The sequence below is a fragment of the Schistocerca piceifrons genome, chromosome 1, assembly GCF_021461385.2.
Source record: "Schistocerca piceifrons isolate TAMUIC-IGC-003096 chromosome 1, iqSchPice1.1, whole genome shotgun sequence".
Classification (NCBI taxonomy): domain Eukaryota; kingdom Metazoa; phylum Arthropoda; class Insecta; order Orthoptera; family Acrididae; genus Schistocerca; species Schistocerca piceifrons.
In genome coordinates, this window is record NC_060138.1 from 512941214 (window position 1) to 512962125 (window position 20912).

Sequence of the window (20912 nt, forward strand, 5' to 3'; positions counted from 1 at the left end):
ACCTAACTAACCCTAAGGACAGCACACAACACCCAGTTATCACGAGGCAGAGAAAATCCCTGTCCCCGCCTGGAATCGAACCCGGGATCCCGGGTGCGGGAAGCGAGAACGCTACCGCACGACCATGAGCTGCGGACTGAAATCCGTATAAGTGGCGGTCCTCAGCTGCAGTAGTAGCCTTTGGGTGGCCTGAGCGAGGCAAGTCATCGACAGTTCCTGTGTCTCTGGTACCTCCTCCATGTCTGAACGACGTCGCTTTGGTTCACTCTGAGACGTCTGGAAACTTCCGTTGTTGAGAGCCCTTTCTAACAACGATCAAACTTAGAAATTGACTTCCCGGTCGTGGCCGAGCTACAGACGACGCAGCTAGTGTACTTCCTTCCTTGTGTTTTGACCGGAACTGATCGGCTGCATTACTCAATCCGTCACATGCACTGCGCATACATGGTCGTTTATATCTTTGTGCGGGTTCAGTGACATATGTGAACAATCTGATGGACTATGTTATTGATGCAATATACACATTAAACGTCAGTGTTAAGGAAAGCTTGGAACTGAGCTGATGCAACATCAGCATTTTCATGTGTAATTCAAAAGACAGCATGTGTTGTCTGACGGTGGTTACTTAGTCTATTTATATCACTTCATCCTCTTCCATTTCCATTCGCATGTCGTCAACGTGAGGGACGATGTCACATATGCCTAAGAATTTCTGTAACGATACTATCAAGGCAAGTATGTAATATTCAACGGAGTTAAGTAATATGAATGAATGGTATGAAGCGTCGACTTTCTCACATCCGAAAGTCTGTAGCGGCTTGCATTGGTACTCTTGTACTTAGCTCTCTGGATCTCCTACATAAAACCTTACTTGGTAAGTGTCTAACTAGAATATAATTGACCTCTTTCGTGGGTAAATTGCACTTCCTCGGAATTCCGTCGTTGACTGGTTTCTGCCATGCCGACAACTAAATTTCTGCGTTCGTACCATTCACGGGCGCTCCAGATAGATGCTCCTAGATATTTGGACGGTCATACGTTATTCAGATGGCTGATTGCCGATAACGCAGTTCACTTAACTGTGTTGTCGATGAACTGCGTGAATCTGTATCAAGCGCTGATCATCAGAATGTTTTCTCGCTGTTCGAAGCGACGCATAAATCTTATCCCGCACCCCGAACAATCGCCCTACCTTTCCCCATAAGTCATGCGAGAAGTGTAGTACTTGTTCTGTGTGTAATGCGGACAAATATGTTGCAGCTTCGTTGGAGTGTGCTGTCCAGACGGGGCGCAGGACACCAGCCTCGGTGGGTGATCGGGAGGTTGCAGCTCACAGCGCAGCGTCCGTCTGTCGCTGGGTCGCCTTGTGTACGGATGCACAGTGAATTTGGTTGCTCCTAGCCAAAGCTAGCAGACACAGGAGTAAACTTTTTTCCTCTACTGCGAAATTCTACGAAATAAATGTTTGCTGCGACATATGTTTCATTTTGTTTACACATTGCACGTAATATTCCCTTCTCAACAGCATAATGTTGCTATTGATTTAAATGAAAGGGCTACAAATGATTATGTAGAAGAATATTATATAGACGAATATAATAATTTCAGGTCCAAAGAAAGCAGGTGCTGACAGGTGTCAAAATTACCGCACTATCAGTTTAATAAGTCACGGTTTCAATATACTAACACAAATCCTTTACAAAAGAATGGAGAAAATGATAGAAGCTGATCTCAGGAAACATCAGTCTGGATTCTGGAAAAATGTAAGAACACGCGAAGCAGTACTGACTCTACGACTTCTCACAGAAGACAAGTTAAGGAAAGGCAAATGTATATTTATAGCATTTGTAGACTTAGAGAAAGCTTTTGACAATGTTGACTGGAATACTCTCTTTCAAATTCTAAAGGTGGCAGGGATAAAATAAAGGAGCGAAAGGCTATTTACAATTTATACAGAAACCAAGTGGCAGTTATAAGAGTCAAGGGGCAGGAGCGGGAAGCAGTGGTTGGGAAGAGAGTCTATGGACGACGTTATTTAATCTGTAAATTGCGCAAGCAGGTAACGAAACAAAAGAAAAATTTGGAGTAGGAAGTCAAGTCCAGGGAGAAGAAATAAAAACTACGAGGTTTCCAGATGACATTGAAATTCTGTAAGAAACTCAGAAACAGCAAAAGATTTGGAAGAACAGTTGAAGTAAGGCGAAGATCACAAAAACAAGATGAGGATAATAGAATGTAGTCGAACTAAATCAGATGATTCTGAGGGAAGTAGACTGGGAAATGAGACACTTAAAGGGATGGATCAGTTTTGCTATTTGGGAAACAAAATAACTGACGATGGTCGACGTGGGGAGGATATAAGAAGTAGACTGGCAATGACAAGAAAAGCGTTTTTGAGGAAGAGAAATTTGTTAATATTGTGTATAGATTTAGGTGTCAGGAAGGCATTCCTGAACGTATTTGTAAGGAGCGTAGCCATGCATGGAAGTGAAACATAGACGATAAACAGTTTAGACAAAAAGAAGATAGAAGCTTTTGAAATGTGGTGCTGTAGAAGAAAGATGAAGATTAGTTGGATACATCACGTAACTAACGAGGGGGTACTGAACAGAAATAGGGAGCAAAGAAATTGGTGATAAACCTGACTAGAAGAAGGGATCAAGCAATAACCAGTTTAGTACTGGAGGGAAGCGTAGGGGTGGGGAGAGGGGGTACAAATCGTAGATTGAGACCAAGAGATGAATACAGCGTAGTATCCTGAATGAGATTTTCACTCTGCAGCGAAGTGTGCGCTGATATGAAACTTTCTGTCAGATTAAAACTGTGTGCCGGACCTAGACTCGAACGCGGGACCTTTGCCTTTCGCGGGACCCAAGCACGATTCTCGCCCCGTCCTCTCAGCTTCAATTCCTTCAGTACCTCGTCTCCTACCTTCCAAACCTCACAGAAGCTCTCCTGCGAACTATGCAGACTAGCACTACTAGAAGAAAGGAGAGCTTCTGTGAGGTTTGGAAGGTAGGAGACGAGGTACTGACGGAATTGAAGCTGAGAGGACGGGGCGTGAATCGTGCTTGGGTAGCTCAGCTGGTAGAACACTTGCCCGCGAAAGGCAAAGGTCCCGAGCTCGAGTCTCAGTCCGTCACACAGTTCTAATCTGCGAGTTTCAGGGTCGTATCCTGCCCGCTCGTCTAATATAGTGTGCCTAGGAAGCTGTTTTCTCGGATCGCTAGACAACAATTAAGGCAAATCTTATTAATGGAGTTTGTTACAGTGAGTTAGATTGACAATACTTAACTTTGCGTATTCACAAAGAGGTGTCGCGAGCAAATGGCGACTTGCAAATAATCAATACCATTTGCTATACACAACTTAAATGCAAGCAGAACACATCAGTTCATAAGTAACTTCTGGAGCGTTTGAATGATGGCTCGTCTTCCACGGCCTTCAATTAGGCGGTGCGGCGCTTACATTCTCTTCGTATAGATGCCGCTCGTGTTTTGGTATCGTCCTAGTCAGCGTGCTATTGGCTGACGTCGTCTTACAGCCCTCTCTGCTGTAACGTTCTAGGCCGACGTGCCAGCGCTTGATGTTACGCCGGAACATTCTTTCTCTCCAAAGCCACGGACCTTCGTCGAGTAGGGAGTTTGACAACGATGGGAGAAGCAGGAGGGCGGACTCTACGCTGAACGTGGAGCTGTGGCTTCAGGGGACGTAAAGCTTCCCGTCGTGCCCTGCCATCCCGCTGAAAACCACCAGAAGAGTATGCATCCATCTCCGGAGGCCAAGAACCAGATGTAGAAGGCGGCGGCTTATTCGGTATGGGCGGGTCCATCTCCATCGCAGAACGAGAGGAGATGGAGAAGACGAAGGCTTCATCTCCATAGGGTCGTCCCGCGGTGTCGTGATGACACGCTTTAAGAGCTGCTGTGGCCGCGGTGTCCTCGGGATCTGTGAATCTGGGGGAAGAGACCTAGAAGGATTACGGTGCACATGACAGCGGCGAAGCTGTTGTGATGTCGGCGCTGTAAGCCGGCTGGACTTGAAATCAGATACATGCAAGCGCTAAGTCAACGGACGGTCTCGCCTCGCTCCCACTGTCTGCTGCCGCTATAAACCCTGTAAAACACAATATCATTCGGCTCGAAGCGACACTTGCAACCTTCCTTCGTCGTTGGATGTTGAGGAGATTGGAGCATGTGGAGCAGTGGCCTATGGCCCCGGCCGTGAAGTAATTCTGCCGGCGATGGTCCTTCTTGTGAATGCGAACATTAGGAGGTGAGAAATAATTGCAATGCTTGATCCCTGGTGAGTGCGGAGAGAAGTTTCGCCATATGCTGCTTGAAGATACTGACAAAATGTTCCACTTCGCCGTGTGACCGTGGATGGAACGGTGAACTAGTTAGATGCTGTATTCCATTGCGTTCACAGGTGTTTCAAATTCATTTGACGTGAACTGAGGGCCATTGTCCGACACTATAACTTCAATTAAACCTTCGAGGCAAAAAATAGAGGACAACACCTGAATTGTGCTACGTGACTTTGTCGAGTTCATTGGCACAGAAAAAGGAAACTTGCTATATGACTCAACCACGATCAACCAACGAGTGTTCCAAAAAGGTCCCGCAAAGTCTATGTGCACACGTTGCTATGATGATTTCGAATTAGGCCAAGCAGAGAATTTTTGTGGTGGAGCGGACAGATTTTCCGCACATGAGTGACACTGTGACGTCATCTGCTCTGTTTGGGTGTATATACCCTGCCAAGTACAATGTCGATGCGCTAACGGTTTCGTACTAACAGTCCCCCAGTGTCCTTGGTGAAGTAACTGCAACACTTCTTTTTGAAAAGCCTTAGGGATCAACACACGTGGCTGTCCACTGTCATTTTGAACAAGAATCACACCTTCCTGTATAGCGAAGCTATGCCGACAGGCAAAGTAACGGTGCACGACAGAATTCTGTATGCTATGCGATGAGTGAGGCCTAGATGTGCGAATGTAAGTGAGCAAAATATTAAAATCTGAATCAGCTTCCGTGGCGTGTGCAATTTTCCTATAGTTAAACGGAAAGGATTGAAGCAATTCAAAATCCTGAGCATCGATGTGATAACAAGATGCAGCAGAAGCGTCAGAGTCTCTATCAGGGACAATCGGAAGACGTGAAAGTGCGTGCCCATTACCATGTTGAGCTGTCGGACAATACACAGTCTCGTACTGCTATTGAGACAACAACAAAGCCCATATTTGCAATTTTTTGACAGTTCGCACACGAACCGGTTTCGTCGGACGAAACAAGTCTTCTGCTATACAGATATTGGTGGAATTTGGCGGCACCATATACAATAGCCAAAGCCTCTTTCTCAATTTTCGAATAGTTACACTGAGCTTTGGACAACACTTTTGATGCGAAAGCGATAAGCCTGTCTTTATCACCAATTGTGTGCGAAAGCGCTGCACCGATACCGTAAGAAGAAGCGTCAACCTGCAATACAACTGCTTTGTCAGGATCAAGGTGAACTAAGCATCCATCACTGAGCAATGCATCTTTAAGTTTTTGAAAAGCTACTTGGCTTTCATCTGTCCAAACAAAGGGGACATTCTTGCGACGCAAGCGATGCAGTGGAGCTGCGATTTGTGCAGCAGTCAGTATGGACCGAGTATAATAGTTCATATTCCCTAAGACTGACTGCAATTCTGTGACATTGCAGCGAACTGGCAAATCTCGTATGACTAACAAATGCGACTGAAGAGGATGTACACCTTACTTGTTTATGACATGAAATGGTTAAAATGGCTCTGAGCACTATGGGGCTCAACTTCTAAGGTCATCAGTCCCCTAGAACTTAGAACTACATAAGCATAACTAACCTAAGGACGTCACACCCATCCATGCCCGAGGCAGGATTTGAACCTGTGACCGTAGCGGTCGCGCGGTTCCAGACTGTAGCGCCTAGAACCGCTCTGCCACTTCGGCCGGCTGTTTATGACATGACCAAGATACTGCAGCTGAGGTTTAAAAAAATCATACCTGTCCAGTCTACACTTTACTCCTACATCAGATAGCACACGAAACAAAGCACGTAAATTTGCAATGTGATCTTCAAGTGTACGACCTGCTACGACAATATCGTCCAAATAGTTTGAACAGATTGTCACTTGAGCCATCAGCTGTTACAAATACCGTTGTAAAATGGCGGATGCGGAGGCACTGTCAAAAGGCAAACGGAAATGTTAAAACAAGCCCAAATGAGTATTCACTACACACACTTTTTGAGAGTCTTCATCAAGCGGTATTTTAGTAGGCGTCCCGCAAATCAATTTTTGAAAAGTAGCGACCAGTACCTAGTCTGTCCATGAGATCCTCTGGGCGTGGCAATGGATAAATATCAATCACAGTTTGTGGATTGACGGTAGACTTTAAGTCAACACAGAAGCGAATGTGACCTGTAGATTTGAGGAGCAAAGCTAGTGGACTTGCCCATTGACTAGCTTGCATGGGCGCAATAGCTCCGCTATCTTGGAATTAGTTCAGCAGCGAGTTTGTCCCATAATGCAATGGGAATAGTTCTGGCCCGGCAAAATTTCGGCCAAGCATTGTCTTTCAGAATAATATGTGCAACAAAATTGTTAGCCTTGCCTAAACCTTCAGAAAAAGAGTTCTGGCAATTCTTTCTTCTACCCTGTATTTTGCATAGTATGCATACACTGACAACACATTGTCCTGAATGAAGCCAAGCAAATCAGATGAATCAAGACAAAATATGTTCTCACAGTCGCGTGATTGTAGAACTGTAAAAGTCACTGTTCAAATATGCGAGCGATACATGGCAGGCAAAGTACATTTTCCGAGAACAGGAGTGTCGTGTCCATTATAAGCCGTCAGGTGTGTACTAGTTTTAGACAGGCGTGGGGAGCCTAACATTTCGTGTGTGCAACGATTTAGCAATGTAACAGAGGCACCTGTGTTCAGTTGAAATTTCCCACATTTCCCACAAAGAAGCAAATGAACAGAAAGTTTGTTGAACTAGCGTAGCATTGAAGAAACTGCTCGCTTGCTAGTTTTGCTAATGCCTGTTGCAGACTCTGAATATACTGCATAAATGACATGGGACTTGTGACTAGATTTTTGTGAATGGGCCAAGTTCTTGTGTTTGTTTCATTGTAAACATATGGATTGTACATGTCCTTTCTTGTTAAAAGCGTAGCACTGTGCTTGTCAAGAGGGGCTGTATTGGCATTTGTGTCGTGAATAACACCGAGTGCGTGACTTATTTCTGTTCGCCTGTGTAGCCGCCTGTTTAGTGAGCTGCTTACGCTGCTTGCGCGGCGAGCGCAAGCTGCCCCTGCCGAATGGGCCACTCACAAACAAGGGACTCAACCCAAAAAATTGTAGGCTGCTCAAATTTATCGGCCGACAGAGCACCTGAATCGTACTGATCTAGTGTTTGCACCACTTTCTGAAATAATGGATCGGACTGCTTCAAAATCTGTTCTCTGCGTTTGTGATCGGTTACATTGTACACGATCGCATCACGCAACGTAACATCTGAATCTGAAGCACCATAAGCACATTTTAATATGCACTGCCTCATCACACCATGCAAATTTCTAATCCACTCGTGATAAGTTTGTTCTGACCGCTTTTTACAATTAAAGAATTAATACCTAGCTGCTACGACATTCACTTGTTGGTCATAATAGTTAATTAGCGAATCTATAAACTGATCCTAAGAAAGTTCACTTTTGTAGCAGGTGGAACACTACACTTCCTACTGTAGACTAAAAATAGGGAACTTTCACAAGTACCTGGTGCATTGTGAGCAATTACGTAGGCTTCAAACTGCTGCAATCACTCGAGCCATTCCTCTTCTTGATTGCGTTGCATCTAATGCTGGCAGCTATGGCGCCTGATCAGGGGTTGGTATGGGTTGGGTGAGCATGTTGGAAGAGACAAATGCAAGAAACAGATAAGGCAAGTAAGAAAAATAAGTACAAAAGCAAAGAAAACTTCTGCAACGCCCACCTGAAAACACTGATTAGCAAAAACACGATAAGAGTCTGTTTAAGCAAGTAAACAACACTGCAAATAAAGGACAAGAGAGAATTTCAGCGCAAGCAAAACACAAAAGAAAATCCCATGCACGCCAGCCACTGTGTTTTTCTTATAACTCGCCGCGAATGTAGTATCCTGCCCACTCGTCTAATGTAGGGTGCCTAGAAGCTGTTTTCTCGGATCGCTAGCAAATCATACTAATGGAGTTTATTACAGTAAGTTAAATTGACAACACTTAATTTTGCGTATTCACAAAGAGGTGTCGCAAGCAAATGGCGGCATGCAAGTAATCAATGTCCTGTGGTATATAGAAGTTAAATGCAAGCAAAACAAAACAGTTCATAAGTCAATGCTGGAGCGTTTGGCCGATGGCTCGTCTTCCCCTGCCCCGCAGCTAGGCGGTGCAGCACTTATGTTCTCTTCATATAGATGTCGCTGTTATCTTGGTATCCTCACAGTCAGCTTATTATTGGATGACATTGCCTCAAAGCCCTCTCTGCTGTAACGTTCCAGGCCGACGTGACGGCGCTTGATGTTATGGCGGAACATGCAGTAAACAGATTCAGAAGGCCGTTGGTTGCGGTAGTTACTCGGAGATGAAGAGTCTTGCACAGGATAGAGTAGCACCGAGAGCTGCATCAAACCAGCCTTTGGACTGAAGATTACAACAATAACAAGAAATGTTATCGCTTGCACATTAAATTACATACCAGTTTCGGTGCTGTTATTTATGCCCTAGGACCTCTGAATCTGTTGTTCAGGCTCTTGTCACAGTTCATTAAGGACTACTGTGTAATGAAGGAAGGCTTTGCAGAGAACACATTGGTGGGTCATGTGGCACTGTCTCTAAGAACTACGTAATATATGTGTGTATTAAACCGGCGAACTAGAAATGACGTAGAGGCTGCGTCCTGCCTTAGCCCTCAGTGGTTCACAACCCCACAACAGGCCACAGCAGTCCACCCACCCCACCGCTGTACTACACAGGACCCAGGGTTATTGTGCGGTTCGGCCCCCAGTAGACCCTCGGGAACGTCTCGTACCATACGAGTGTAATCCCAAAAGATTGCTTGGTAGAACAATTATGGTGTACGCGTACGTGGAAACGGTGTTTGCGCAGCAATCGCTGGCACAGTGTAACTGAGGCGGAATAAGGGGAACCAGCCCGCATTCGCCGAGGTAGATGTGAAACCGCCTTAAAAACTATCCACAGGCTGGCCGGCACACCGGACCTTGACATTAATCCGCCGGGCAGATTTGTGCCGGGGACTGGGGCGCCTTCCCGCTCGGAAAGCAGCGCGTAAGATCACGTGGCTAACCGGGCGGGCACGTAATACATATAGTAAAGCAGTTACGGTCTCCAATAAAATTTACAATCTGTGTAGGAATAAAATAATGTAAAATAAAATACAAGTAAAATTATTAACATTGCTGTACTGACTTACTATCACATTTAACACCCAACATCAGGAGATACAAAGAAAAAGCCAAATGAATTCACAGTTAGCCAATTATTTTGTTAATCTTTAAAGTATAGGTAAAACCAGTTTCATAAAATTTTTCACAAAATTCACAAACACCTAGGAGACACATGCTTTATAATGTTTGATTTGATTTGAATATATACTTTTTTTTTTTTCCAGTCGTCGTGACGACGTATGTGGCTACTGTTATTTGTTGAATACCTCGTCATGACAATTAAAAAAATTATGAAAGAAAATGTCTACTAGTATCAAATATAGGCCTTTACTGGAGGGAGAAATTTCTGAGAATGTGTTTGGAGCAATGCGTTGAATGGTAGCGAAACATCGACTTTGGGAAAACCGGAACAGAGAAGAATCAAAGCGTTTGAGATATAATGTTACAGACGAATGTTGAAAAATAGGGAGACTGACCAGGTAAAGAACGAGGAAGTTTTGCACAGAATAGAAGAGGAAAGGGATATGTGGAAAACACCGACAACGAAAAAATGGTTCAAATGGCTCTGAGCACTACGGGACTTAACATCTGTGGTCATCAGTCCCCTAGAACTTAGAACTACTTAAACCTAACTAACCTAAGGACATCACACACATCCATGCCCGAGGCAGGATTCGAACCTGCGACCGTAGCGGTCACGCGGTTCCAGACTGAAGCGCCTATAACAGCACGGCCACACCGGCTGGCACCGACAATGAGAAGGGACAGGATGATAGGACATCTATTAAGATATTAGGGAATGACTTCCGTGGGACTAGAGGAAGCTGTAGAAGGCAAAAACTGTGGAGGAAGACAGAGATCAGAATACGTACAGCAAATAATTGAGGTTGTAGGTTGCAAGTGCTACTCTGAGATAATTCGTGGCGGGCCGCATCAAATCAGTCAGAAGAAAGATGACTAAAAAAAAAAAAAAAAAAAAAAAGATTAAAATAAATAAAAAATAGATAAGAAATTAATAGGAATTAAAGAGAATATTGTTCTATTGTCACGATTTGCTTCATACCAACATATTTGTCCTCCACATTAAATTATCTTCAGTTTCTGGTTTTTTCTATGTCAACAAGTGTCACAAAGCCTCTACCTGAACAGTCACTATTTCGCGAGCGAGAAGCTTGCTTTTGAGTGTCAAATGGAAACAATATCTATTTACTTTGCCGAGGGAGAGGCAGGCTGTGAATATGTGAATGTTGTGTACTGGTCTGTTTTGCAAAGAGTTACTTTGTTCGTTTAGAAAACTCAAAAAATATAAAAAGCGTCCACGAGAGAGTGTATTATACCGTTACCTACATGTGGTGTTCTGCATTTGGTGCTAGATACTACCTAATTTCAACCTGTACGAAGAATGAGTGATAATTGAGCCGTGGGCCATTAAGTTAGTAGACTATTCTGTCTGGCGCCAGTAGCTCAAGGATAGTATCGACTATCCTTCTTGCGTCCCCGTTGCCAGTATCTGTGAGGAAGAGTTGATATCTGTGGGTTGTATCCTCAGAAGCTCTTTGCTCGTCGATATATATACGGGTTCGCTGGCCCGAGAAGGAAGGCACCAAGTTTGGGGACTGGCGGTAGCGTCGCGACAAGAGGCGATCACGAGGTCCGAGCGGCCGAAGCTACAAGGAGGGCCTGCGCAGAGGAAAGATGCCAGAGTACTTCACCGGGCTCAGCGTCGACTATAAGCAGCAGGCCGACTTCCCGTCGGTTGGTTGGCAACATTTGTGTCGGACGACTGCTCGTGGCCAGCCTGCCCCCATCTACCTGGCTGTCTCGGTATCACTCAGCAACAGCCGCGACGCACCGTGGCTCCATGGAGCTGCTCGCTGATAAAGGGGAGAAACATTCTGTAATCCTGGTGGTGGAGGAGTAACATTCTGTAATCCTCGCGGTGATTGGTGTCATTGTCTACCCGACGTCCTAATTATTATCTGGTTCGTACCCGACCCTCAGAGTTTTACTCTATCGGCTCTTTGGTCGTAAATATAGATCGTAGTATTTTACTAGACACTAATTGTCGATTGAAAATATCTTCTACTATTATACTGCCCTTCCTTTCTAGTTCACACGCTATCATTATGTTTTAATGAATCATCTACTGGTCGGAAATAGAGTCGGAACAACTGTACCAAGACACAAGTTGCCGTTAAAGAAATAGGAGTCTTGTGGTCAGTTTTAGATGTTAACCGGTTCAATTCCTTGATTGTAATTGTATTTGAGATAATCTGAACTATCTGTTGTACTAAGCTGTACGTTCCTGCCTTTGAAAACTGGCTCATTATTGGTGTATTTTCATCTGGATCTTCCACCGAGTGAGTTCTCTTGTAATAAGTGCTCATACGTAATGTTTTAAAACGTTCCTTCAGAGCGGATTCATGACTGAGAAGTGATTTAACTTTTCACATATTAACAGCCAACTGTCACCAGGGCTTTAGTTAGAGTAAGACTGTCGAAAGGGACGGGTTGGGATCCAGTCGCGCCTTGTTGCTGATTGAGATGAAAAGTTTGCTCGCTTTGAATCAAGCCTTATCATTGTCGTAATTGTCTCCTACTTTGATTAACCTTTAAACATAGATGCGCATCTTAACCCCGAACCTTTCGACAAACAGTTACCAAATTAAAAAAATATTGCGACACCTGTTTGAGTAATTGAAACACTCTTGTCATAAATATTACTTACATGCTTTCATGTGTTGTAGAACGGCATTTAATAAGAGTAACTATGTCCAGTGTGGTAGTAAACACCGTTGTTTCACCCGATGACAGGCAGGCTGCAGGTCCGCGCACTTGTAATTATTGTCATGTTGTTCTTGTTTTGATTTCTCTTGTAAGAGCTTATTCATTTCCCAAATTTGTTAATTTGTAAAGCAAACCAATTTATGATTACATATTGTTAAATAAAGAGGTTTTGAGTCCTCCCTTCCACGTTTTCCTTAATACCAATGAAAACCACGTCTCGATAATGTAGACTTCATTACTTACGAAGACTCTGTGGGAGTGGTGAAAGTGGAAAATAAAGAACAACAGAAGAGAGTAAGGCAGGGTTATTGCACTGCCGACAACGGCTCGCAGAACTGGATAAGATGTGAGAGCACTTTTATATTGGAGCCCTCCATATGACGCACAGAGCGACATCTGGTTCCGGGCGGAACCTGGAACTGCTATGCTACGTGGCAGCAGGGACATGGGCACTAATCGTCTAACTGCAGGAGTCCGATGGCCGCTGGCTGGCAGCCCGAGGCCAGTCTGCTAGGATGGCGTCACACCCCGGAACTTGACGGCTGGCGGCCGTGCAGTCCGGTGCCAAACGCAGTGGTTTATAGAGACTGGCCTCCTGAAGGGCCATATCTGCTGAGCCAAATTCTCTCAGAACGCAATACATAAGAACAGTTAATGGTTCAAATGGCTCTGAGCACTATGGGAATTAACTTCTGAGGTCATCAGTCCCCTAGAACTTAGAACTACAGAAGTCTAACTAACCTAAGGACATCACAAATATTCATGCCCGGGGCAGGATTCGAACCTGGTACCGTAGTGGTAGCGCGGTTCCAGACTGTAGCGCCTAGAACCGTTTGGCCACTCCGGCCAGCGTAAGAATAGTTAGTTTAGTTCTCTCGTCACAGATCTATTCTGTGTTTTCTGGCGCTACTACCTCTGATATATTTCTCGTTTATTCATAGAACAACATGCGAACTGTGTGTGCAAGTTCTTGAGCCAATAGTTCCGGAAAAAAGAGCTAATGACTTCTACGCACTTTGGGCTATTACTTTAAATAGCTGTCACACACTTCACCACAACATTTAATCTTTTTACTTGACTGCTTCCTGTGTCATGGTGAATGGGAAATTTACAGAGGCGTCAATTAGCAATAGAGAGCATGTGTATTTATCCCAGCATCTCTTTTAGCTAACGCCAGCAGATTAATCGGTCGAGCAACTATAGGATATGTGATAATAGAAAAGTGTTGATGTTTTGCAGCTGTTGAAACTGATTTAAACCATATTTAACACAATCTCAGATGATATTGAAAAATAACGAAAAATATAAACATTTTTACTATTCAAAATATTAGTACAAAACTGCTGAAAGACTTAATTTCTGCCTCTAAAACGCATTTTTTCTGTTTAAATAGAACTGTATCACAAAAATCAAATTAAAATAGAGTTGATCCAACTATTGCCAGTGATACAACGTTTGAAATGCTGCTGCCTTTGCACAGTGTAATACTACGTCGTTAACTAATTTAAAGTAATTGTACAACTACGTAAGACATATTTGGCTGACAGGACTTGCTGAAAGTATTACTATTTGTTTACTGAACGAGCTTCTCAGTCGGCACTATGCGCTGAACATCCGTCCAAAAAATTATGATTAGAGGAGTGATATGTATATCGCTCATGGAACAAGCCTGTTAATGTAGCTACTAACTTACTGAAGCAGCTTCCCAGTTAGCCTCACGTGACAGCAGATTCTGTACCAAAAGTTTGCAGCACCTACGAATTCGAAGACATCGCCAAGAAACGAACACATGAACACAGTCTGCAACTGGAGTCGTCCACTCTGAACTACAGAGCCATTACCAGCTCCAGTCTCCGGAAGTGAATACATCTCTAACCGATGGATTTATTATGATATTATGCAAATTGAAGGTTCGAAACTAGATACATATAGGAAAATGGTGTTAGATTGGCGTATCCTTAGACTGCCTGTATTATCTATTGTAGAAAAAAGATCATTTGTTATTTGCAGTATAAGTCGATCGCTTGGAGTGTCGACCACTGTTGACTTATACACCATACTCGACGAACCAGTTATGCCTCATGAGCCACCATTCGCGCAGCCACTGTTGCAGACATTTTCTTCCCGCTGCACTGATACGTACAGGATGATTCAAAAGTAAATATACACACTTTGTGGGTGCATTGTATGCATCAAAATAAGAGCAAAATCTTATACAAAGGTTTATCTGAAATTGCTTTATTTCCCAGTTATGATGCATAATTTGTGGAAGCCATTACTTCTTGGGGCAGTACAGGCTTTGCCGTGTCGTGTTCGCCCTGCAATATCGACTGATGTTGCTACATCCCTCTACACTGCACTGATGATTGACACGAAATGCCTTTGTTTACTTGATTTTGGTGCATTCCTTTGTACTCTATGGTAGTGTTGTAGTGTAGCGGCACCAGACGTATTGTACATATTCATTATGTCGGTAGTTCATAGAGTGCAGTCTTTGGGTATGGTACGATGACGCACTCAACTGGTGATTACGCGGGTGTGCATCTTCTTTACGGCGCAGAAGAAGGCAATGCACGAGCTGCAAGACAATGGTATATGGAAATGTTTCCAAACAGAATAGTACCAAACCGTGAGACTTTCTCAGCTGTGGACAGGTGTTTGAAGGAATATGGTTTTCGCGTTGCGGCGTGGTTTGGTGGGCCTCAATTGGAAATGGTAGATGAAGATCCGACCATAAGTGCCCGCCGTATGTACGCCACGGGAGGGATTTCTCAAACGACAGTGTGGCGCCTGCATCGGAGACAGCAATTCCATCCGTATCACCTGCAGAAGGTACATGACCTGACGCCTATAGACTACTGTAGACATCAGAATTTCTGTCAGTGGTCACTCGAGCGCCAAGTCACCGATCCACTGTTCAGTCGTCGGGGTCCTGTTTACGGATGAGAGCCTCTTTACTCGTTCGGGTGTCATGACCGCTTGTAATGTGCACGTGTGGGCGCATGAGGGTCCTCGCGTAGTTGCAGTACGAGGATATCAACGTTGTTTTGCAGTGAACATTTGGTACCGTGCATAGTCAGTTGCGCGGACCGGTTGTTATTCCACAGTGCCTGAATGGCGGGGTGTACAGACAGTTTTTGGAACATGAACTGGCTGGTCTGCTTCATGATGTCCCACTGGCTGCACGAACCAACGTATATGATTTATGCACTACACTGCCCCTGCATATTTCAATCGAGAGGCAAGAGAGTATGTCAGCGTTGCTTATCCCGATAAGTGCAGGACCAGCTGCATGGTCCGACAGATCTCATGATCTTAACTCCCTAGGCTCCTACCTTTAGTGTCGTCTCCAAGAGCTCATGCATGGGTTGCAATTGAGAATGTAACACGATTAGAGCAGCGGACTGAAAATGCCTGAGCTGTTTTTAGATTTCCAGAAGGCTTTTGACATTGTACCTCACAAGCGGGATTGCGAAATATCGTCTGAGTTATTTGACGTCTCCTATCAGAGAGGTCAAAGTTTTAGCACACAATCTTAGGTTTTCAGCAGATGATGCTGCTGTTTATCGGCTAGTAAAGTCGTCAGAAGATCAAAACACATTGCAAAACGATTTATAAAAGGTATCTGTATGGTGGCAATTTACACTAAATAATGAAAAGTGTGAGTTCATCCACATGACTGCTGAATGGTATCCGTTTAAACTTCGGTTACACGCTAAGTCAGATAAATCTAAAAGTCGTAAATTCAATTAAATACCTAGAAATTACATTTACGAAGAACTTGAATTGAAAATAACACATACAATATGTTGTGGGGAAGGCGAAACAAAGACTGTGTTTTGCTCACAGAACACTTGGAGGATGCAACAGATCTACTAAATAGCCTGCCTATACTACGCTTGTACGTTCTCTTTTGGAGTACCGCCGCGCGGTGTGGAATTCTTATCAGAAAGGATTAGCGGAGTACATCGAGAAAGTTCAAGGAAGAGCAACACGTTTTGTATCATCGAGAAATAGGGGAAAGAGTGTCACGGACATGATACAGGATTTACGATGGACATAATTAAAACAGTCGTTTTTCATTGCGGCAGAATCTTGGCACGACAATTGAATTACCAACTTCCTCCGCGGCATGCGGAAATATTTTGTTGTCGCCGACCTACATAGGGAGAAACTATCATCAGAACAAAATAAGGGAGATCAGAGCACGCACGGAAAGATTTGATGTTCGATTCTTCTGCACACTGTTCGAGATTGGAAATAGAGAATTACTGTGATGGTGGTTCGATGAATCCTCCACCAGGCATTTGCAGAGAATCCATGTAGATGCAGATAGTAGATGAACCATGCAGAATGAGATAAATTGAGCTTGCAACTTTCCTAAAACAGGAAGACGTCGATCACGTCGCTATCTTTGTGTAAACAGAGGTAGCCCCAGCGCGTGGTCCAGCCGCGTGGCTGGGAATTTCATGGTGATGCTGTGTCGATGATGGAGACACGCCAGGAGTGCCAAAGATGGCGGAATTTGTGAAACCATAATAGCAGACATTTCACAGTTCGTGTAGAAATTAATAGTAGCCAGATGAATCATGATACCTCAAAAAGAAACATGTACATTACCATTATTTGCACAATGATTCTGATGGTGTAATCAGATTTTCAATATCTTTACTAGTTTAAAGTTTAGTATCTGAATGTAAATAATACAAGTAACACCCAGAAACGAATTTCCAAAATGTAAACGGCTCATCCGATTTTGTCGACCGACATGTCTTTAGAAAGCTATTAGTGTAAACCTAAATTGGTATAAATTACAGGCATGGAACTTGAATAGTAAAAAAAGAGGAGTGTGGGTAAGCTACTACAAACAGCATAGTGAACGCATTATTGTGACCAAGATAGACACGAAGCCCACGCCTACCACAGTAGTACAAGTTTATATGCCAACTGTCTCTGCAGATGACGGAGAGATTGATGAAATGTATGATGAGATACAAGAAATTATTCAGATAGTGAAGGAAGACGAGAATTTAATAGTCATGGGTGACTGGAATTCGATAGTAGGAAAAGGAAGCGAAGGAAACCTAGCGGGTGAATATGGAATAGGGGTAAGAAATGAAAGAGGAAGCCGCCTGGTAGAATTTTGCACAGAGTACAACTTAATCATAGCTAACACTTGGTTCAAGAATCATAAAAGAAGGTTGTATAGATGGAAGAGGCCTGGAGATACTCGAAGGTTTCAGATAGATTATATTTGTGGTAAGACAGAGATTAGGAACAAGGTTTTAAATTATAAGATATTTCCAGGGGTAGATGTGGACTCTGACCACAATCTATTGGTTATGAACTGTAGATTAAAACTGAAGAAACTGCAGAAAGGTGGGAATTTAAGGAGATGGGATCTGGATAAATTGACAGAACCAGAGTTTGTAGAGAGTTTCAGGGAGAACATCAGGGAATGATTGACAGGAATGTGGGAAAGAAATACAGTAGAAGAAGAATGGGTAGCTTTGAGGGGTGAAATAGTGAAGGCAGCAGAGGATCAAGTAGGTAAGAAGACTAGGGTTAGTAAAAATCCTTGGGTAACAGAAGATATATTGAATTTAATTGATGAAAGGAGCAAATATAAAAATGCAGTAAATGAAACAGGTAAATAGGAATACAAACGTCTCAAAAATGAGATCGACAGAAGTGAAAAATGGCTAAGCGGGATGGTCAGAGGAGAAATATAAGGATGCAGAGGCATATCTCACTAGGGGTGAGAAGATACTGCCTACAGGGAAATTAAAGAGACTTTAGGAGAAAAGAGAACCACTTGTATGAATATCAAGAGCTCAGATGGAAACCCAGTTCTAAGCAAAGTAGGGAAAGCAGAAAGGTGGAAGGAGTATATAGAGGGTCTGTACAAGGGTGATGTACTTGGGGACTGTGGTGTCACCGCCAGACACCTCACTTATCTTAGAAAATAGATTAAGGAAAGGCAAACCTCCGTTTCTAGCATTTGTAGACTTAGAGAAAGCTTTTGATAATGTTGACTAGAATACTCTCTTTCAAATACTGAAGGTGACAGGGGTAAAATACAGGGAGCGAAAGGCTATTTCCAATTTGCACAGAAACCAGATAGCAGTTATCAGAGTCGAGGGACATGAAAGAGAAGCAGTGGTTGGGAAGGGAGTGAGACAGGGCTGTAGCCTCTCCCCGATGTTATTCAATCTGTATATTGAGCAAGCAGTAAAGGAAACAAAAGAAATATTCTTAGTACGTATTAAAAACTATGGAGAAGAAATAAAAACTTTGAGTTTCGCCGATGACATTGTAATTCTGTCAGAGACAGCAAAGGACTTGGAAGAGCAGTTGAACGGAATGGACAGTGTCTTGAAAGGAGAGTATAAGATGAACATCCACAAAAGCAAAACGAGAATAATGGAATGTTGTCGAGGTAACTCGGGCGATGCTGAGGGAATTAGATTAGGAAATGAGACACTTCAAGTAGTAAATTAGTTTTGCTACTTGGGGAGCAAAATAACTAATGGAGGTAGAAGTAGAGAGGATATAAAATGTAGACTGGCAATGGCAAGGTAAGCGTTTCTGAAGGAGAGAAGTTTGTTAACGTCGAGTATAGATTTAAGTGTCAGAAAGTCGTTTCTGAAAGTATTTGTATGGAGTGTAGCTATGTATGGAAGTGAAACGTGGACGATAAATACACTCCTGGAAATTGAAATAAGAACACCGTGAATTCATTGTCCCAGGAAGGGGAAACTTTATTGACACATTCCTGGGGTCAGATACATCACATGATCACACTGACAGAACCACAGGCACATAGACACAGGCAACAGAGCATGTACAATGTCGGCACTAGTACAGTGTATATCCACCTTTCGCAGCAATGCAGGCTGCTATTCTCCCATGGAGACGATCGTAGAGATGCTGGATGTAGTCCTGTGGAACGGCTTGCCATGCCATTTCCACCTGGCGCCTCAGTTGGACTAGCGTTCGTGCTGGACGTGCAGACCGCGTGAGACGACGCTTCATCCAGTCCCAAACATGCTCAATAGGGGACAGATCCGGAGATCTTGCTGGCCAGGGTAGTTGACTTACACCTTCTAGAGCACGTTGGGTGGCACGGGATACATGCGGACGTGCACTGTCCTGTTGGAACAGCAAGTTCCCTTGCCGGTCTAGGAATGGTAGAACGATGGGTTCGATGACGGTTTGGATGTACCGTGCACTATTCAGTGTCCCCTCGACGATCACCAGTGGTGTACGGCCAGTGTAGGAGATCGCTCCCCACACCATGATGCCGAGTGTTGGCCCTGTGTGCCTCGGTCGTATGCAGTCCTGATTGTGGCGCTCACCTGCACGGCGCCAAACACGCATACGACCATCATTGGCCCCAAGGCAGAAGCGACTCTCATCGCTGAAGACGACACGTCTCCATTCGTCCCTCCATTCACGCCTGTCGCGACACCACTGGAGGCGGGCTGCACGATGTTGGGGCGTGAGCGGAAGACGGCCTAACGGTGTGCGGGACCGTAGCCCAGCTTCATGGAGACGGTTGCGAATGGTCCTCGCCGATACCCCAGGAGCAACAGTGTCCCTAATTTGCTGGGAAGTGGCGGTGCGGTCCCCTACGGCACTGCGTAGGATCCTACGGTCTTGGCGTGCATCCGTGCGTCGCTGCGGTCCGGTCCCAGGTTGACGGGCACGTGCACCTTCCGCCGACCACTGGCGACAACATCGATGTACTGTGGAGACCTCACACCCCACGTGTTGAGCAATTCGGCGGTACGTCCACCCGGCCTCCCGCATGCCCACTATACGCCCTCGCTCAAAGTCCGTCAACTGCACATACGGTTCACGTCCACGCTGTCGCGGCATGCTACCAGTGTTAAAGACTGCGATGGAGCTCCGTATGCCACGGCAAACTGGCTGACACTGACGGCGGCGGTGCACAAATGCTGCGCAGCTAGCGCCATTCGACGGCCAACACCGCGGTTCCTGGTGTGTCCGCTGTGCCGTGCGTGTGATCATTGCTTGTACAGCCCTCTCGCAGTGTCCGGAGCAAGTATGGTGGGTCTGACACACCGGTGTCAATGTGTTCTTTTTTCCATTTCCAGGAGTGTAGTTTAAATAATGATAGAATAGAAGCTTTCGAAATGTGGTGCTACAGAAGAATGCTGAAGATTAGATGGGTAGATCACATAACTATTGAGGAGGTATTGAACGGAACTGGGGAGAAGAGAAATTTGTGGTGCAACATGATTAGAAGATGGGATCGGTTGGTAGGACATATTCTGAGGAATCAAGGGATCGCTAATTTAGGGCTGGAGGGCAGCGTGGAGGGTAAAAATCGTAGAGGGAGACCAAGAGATGACTGCACTAAGCAGACTCAGAAGGATGTAGGTTGCAGTAGGTACTGGGAGATGAAGAATTTTGCACAGGATAGAGTAGCATGGAGAGCTGTATCAAACCAGTCTCTGGACTGAAGACCACAACAACAACAACAACAACTTGAATAGTACATGACTTATTGGAGGTCAAAGTAGCCGATTAATATCGGTCGCATCAGACCACAGTTACACGAAAAAACGGTAGCGGAATGATTATAAATATATTTGTTCGTCTACGTCTTTGTTTATATCGATATATACT

General features: G+C 44.3%; 1 protein-coding gene across 2 annotated transcripts in view; it reads left to right on the forward strand.

The window, feature by feature from the left end:
• The window catches only part of LOC124797501 (inter-alpha-trypsin inhibitor heavy chain H4-like), a 134588-nt gene extending 133112 nt beyond the window's left edge, over positions 1 to 1476 (forward strand). For both annotated transcript variants that reach the window (XM_047260791.1, XM_047260792.1), the window contains exon 17: positions 1261 to 1476. In XM_047260791.1, the coding sequence (XP_047116747.1) occupies positions 1261 to 1385 (125 nt within the window). In that variant the 3' untranslated portion in view covers positions 1386 to 1476. The remainder of the gene's footprint in view (positions 1 to 1260) is intronic.
• The last annotated feature ends 19436 nt before the right edge of the window (positions 1477 to 20912 follow it).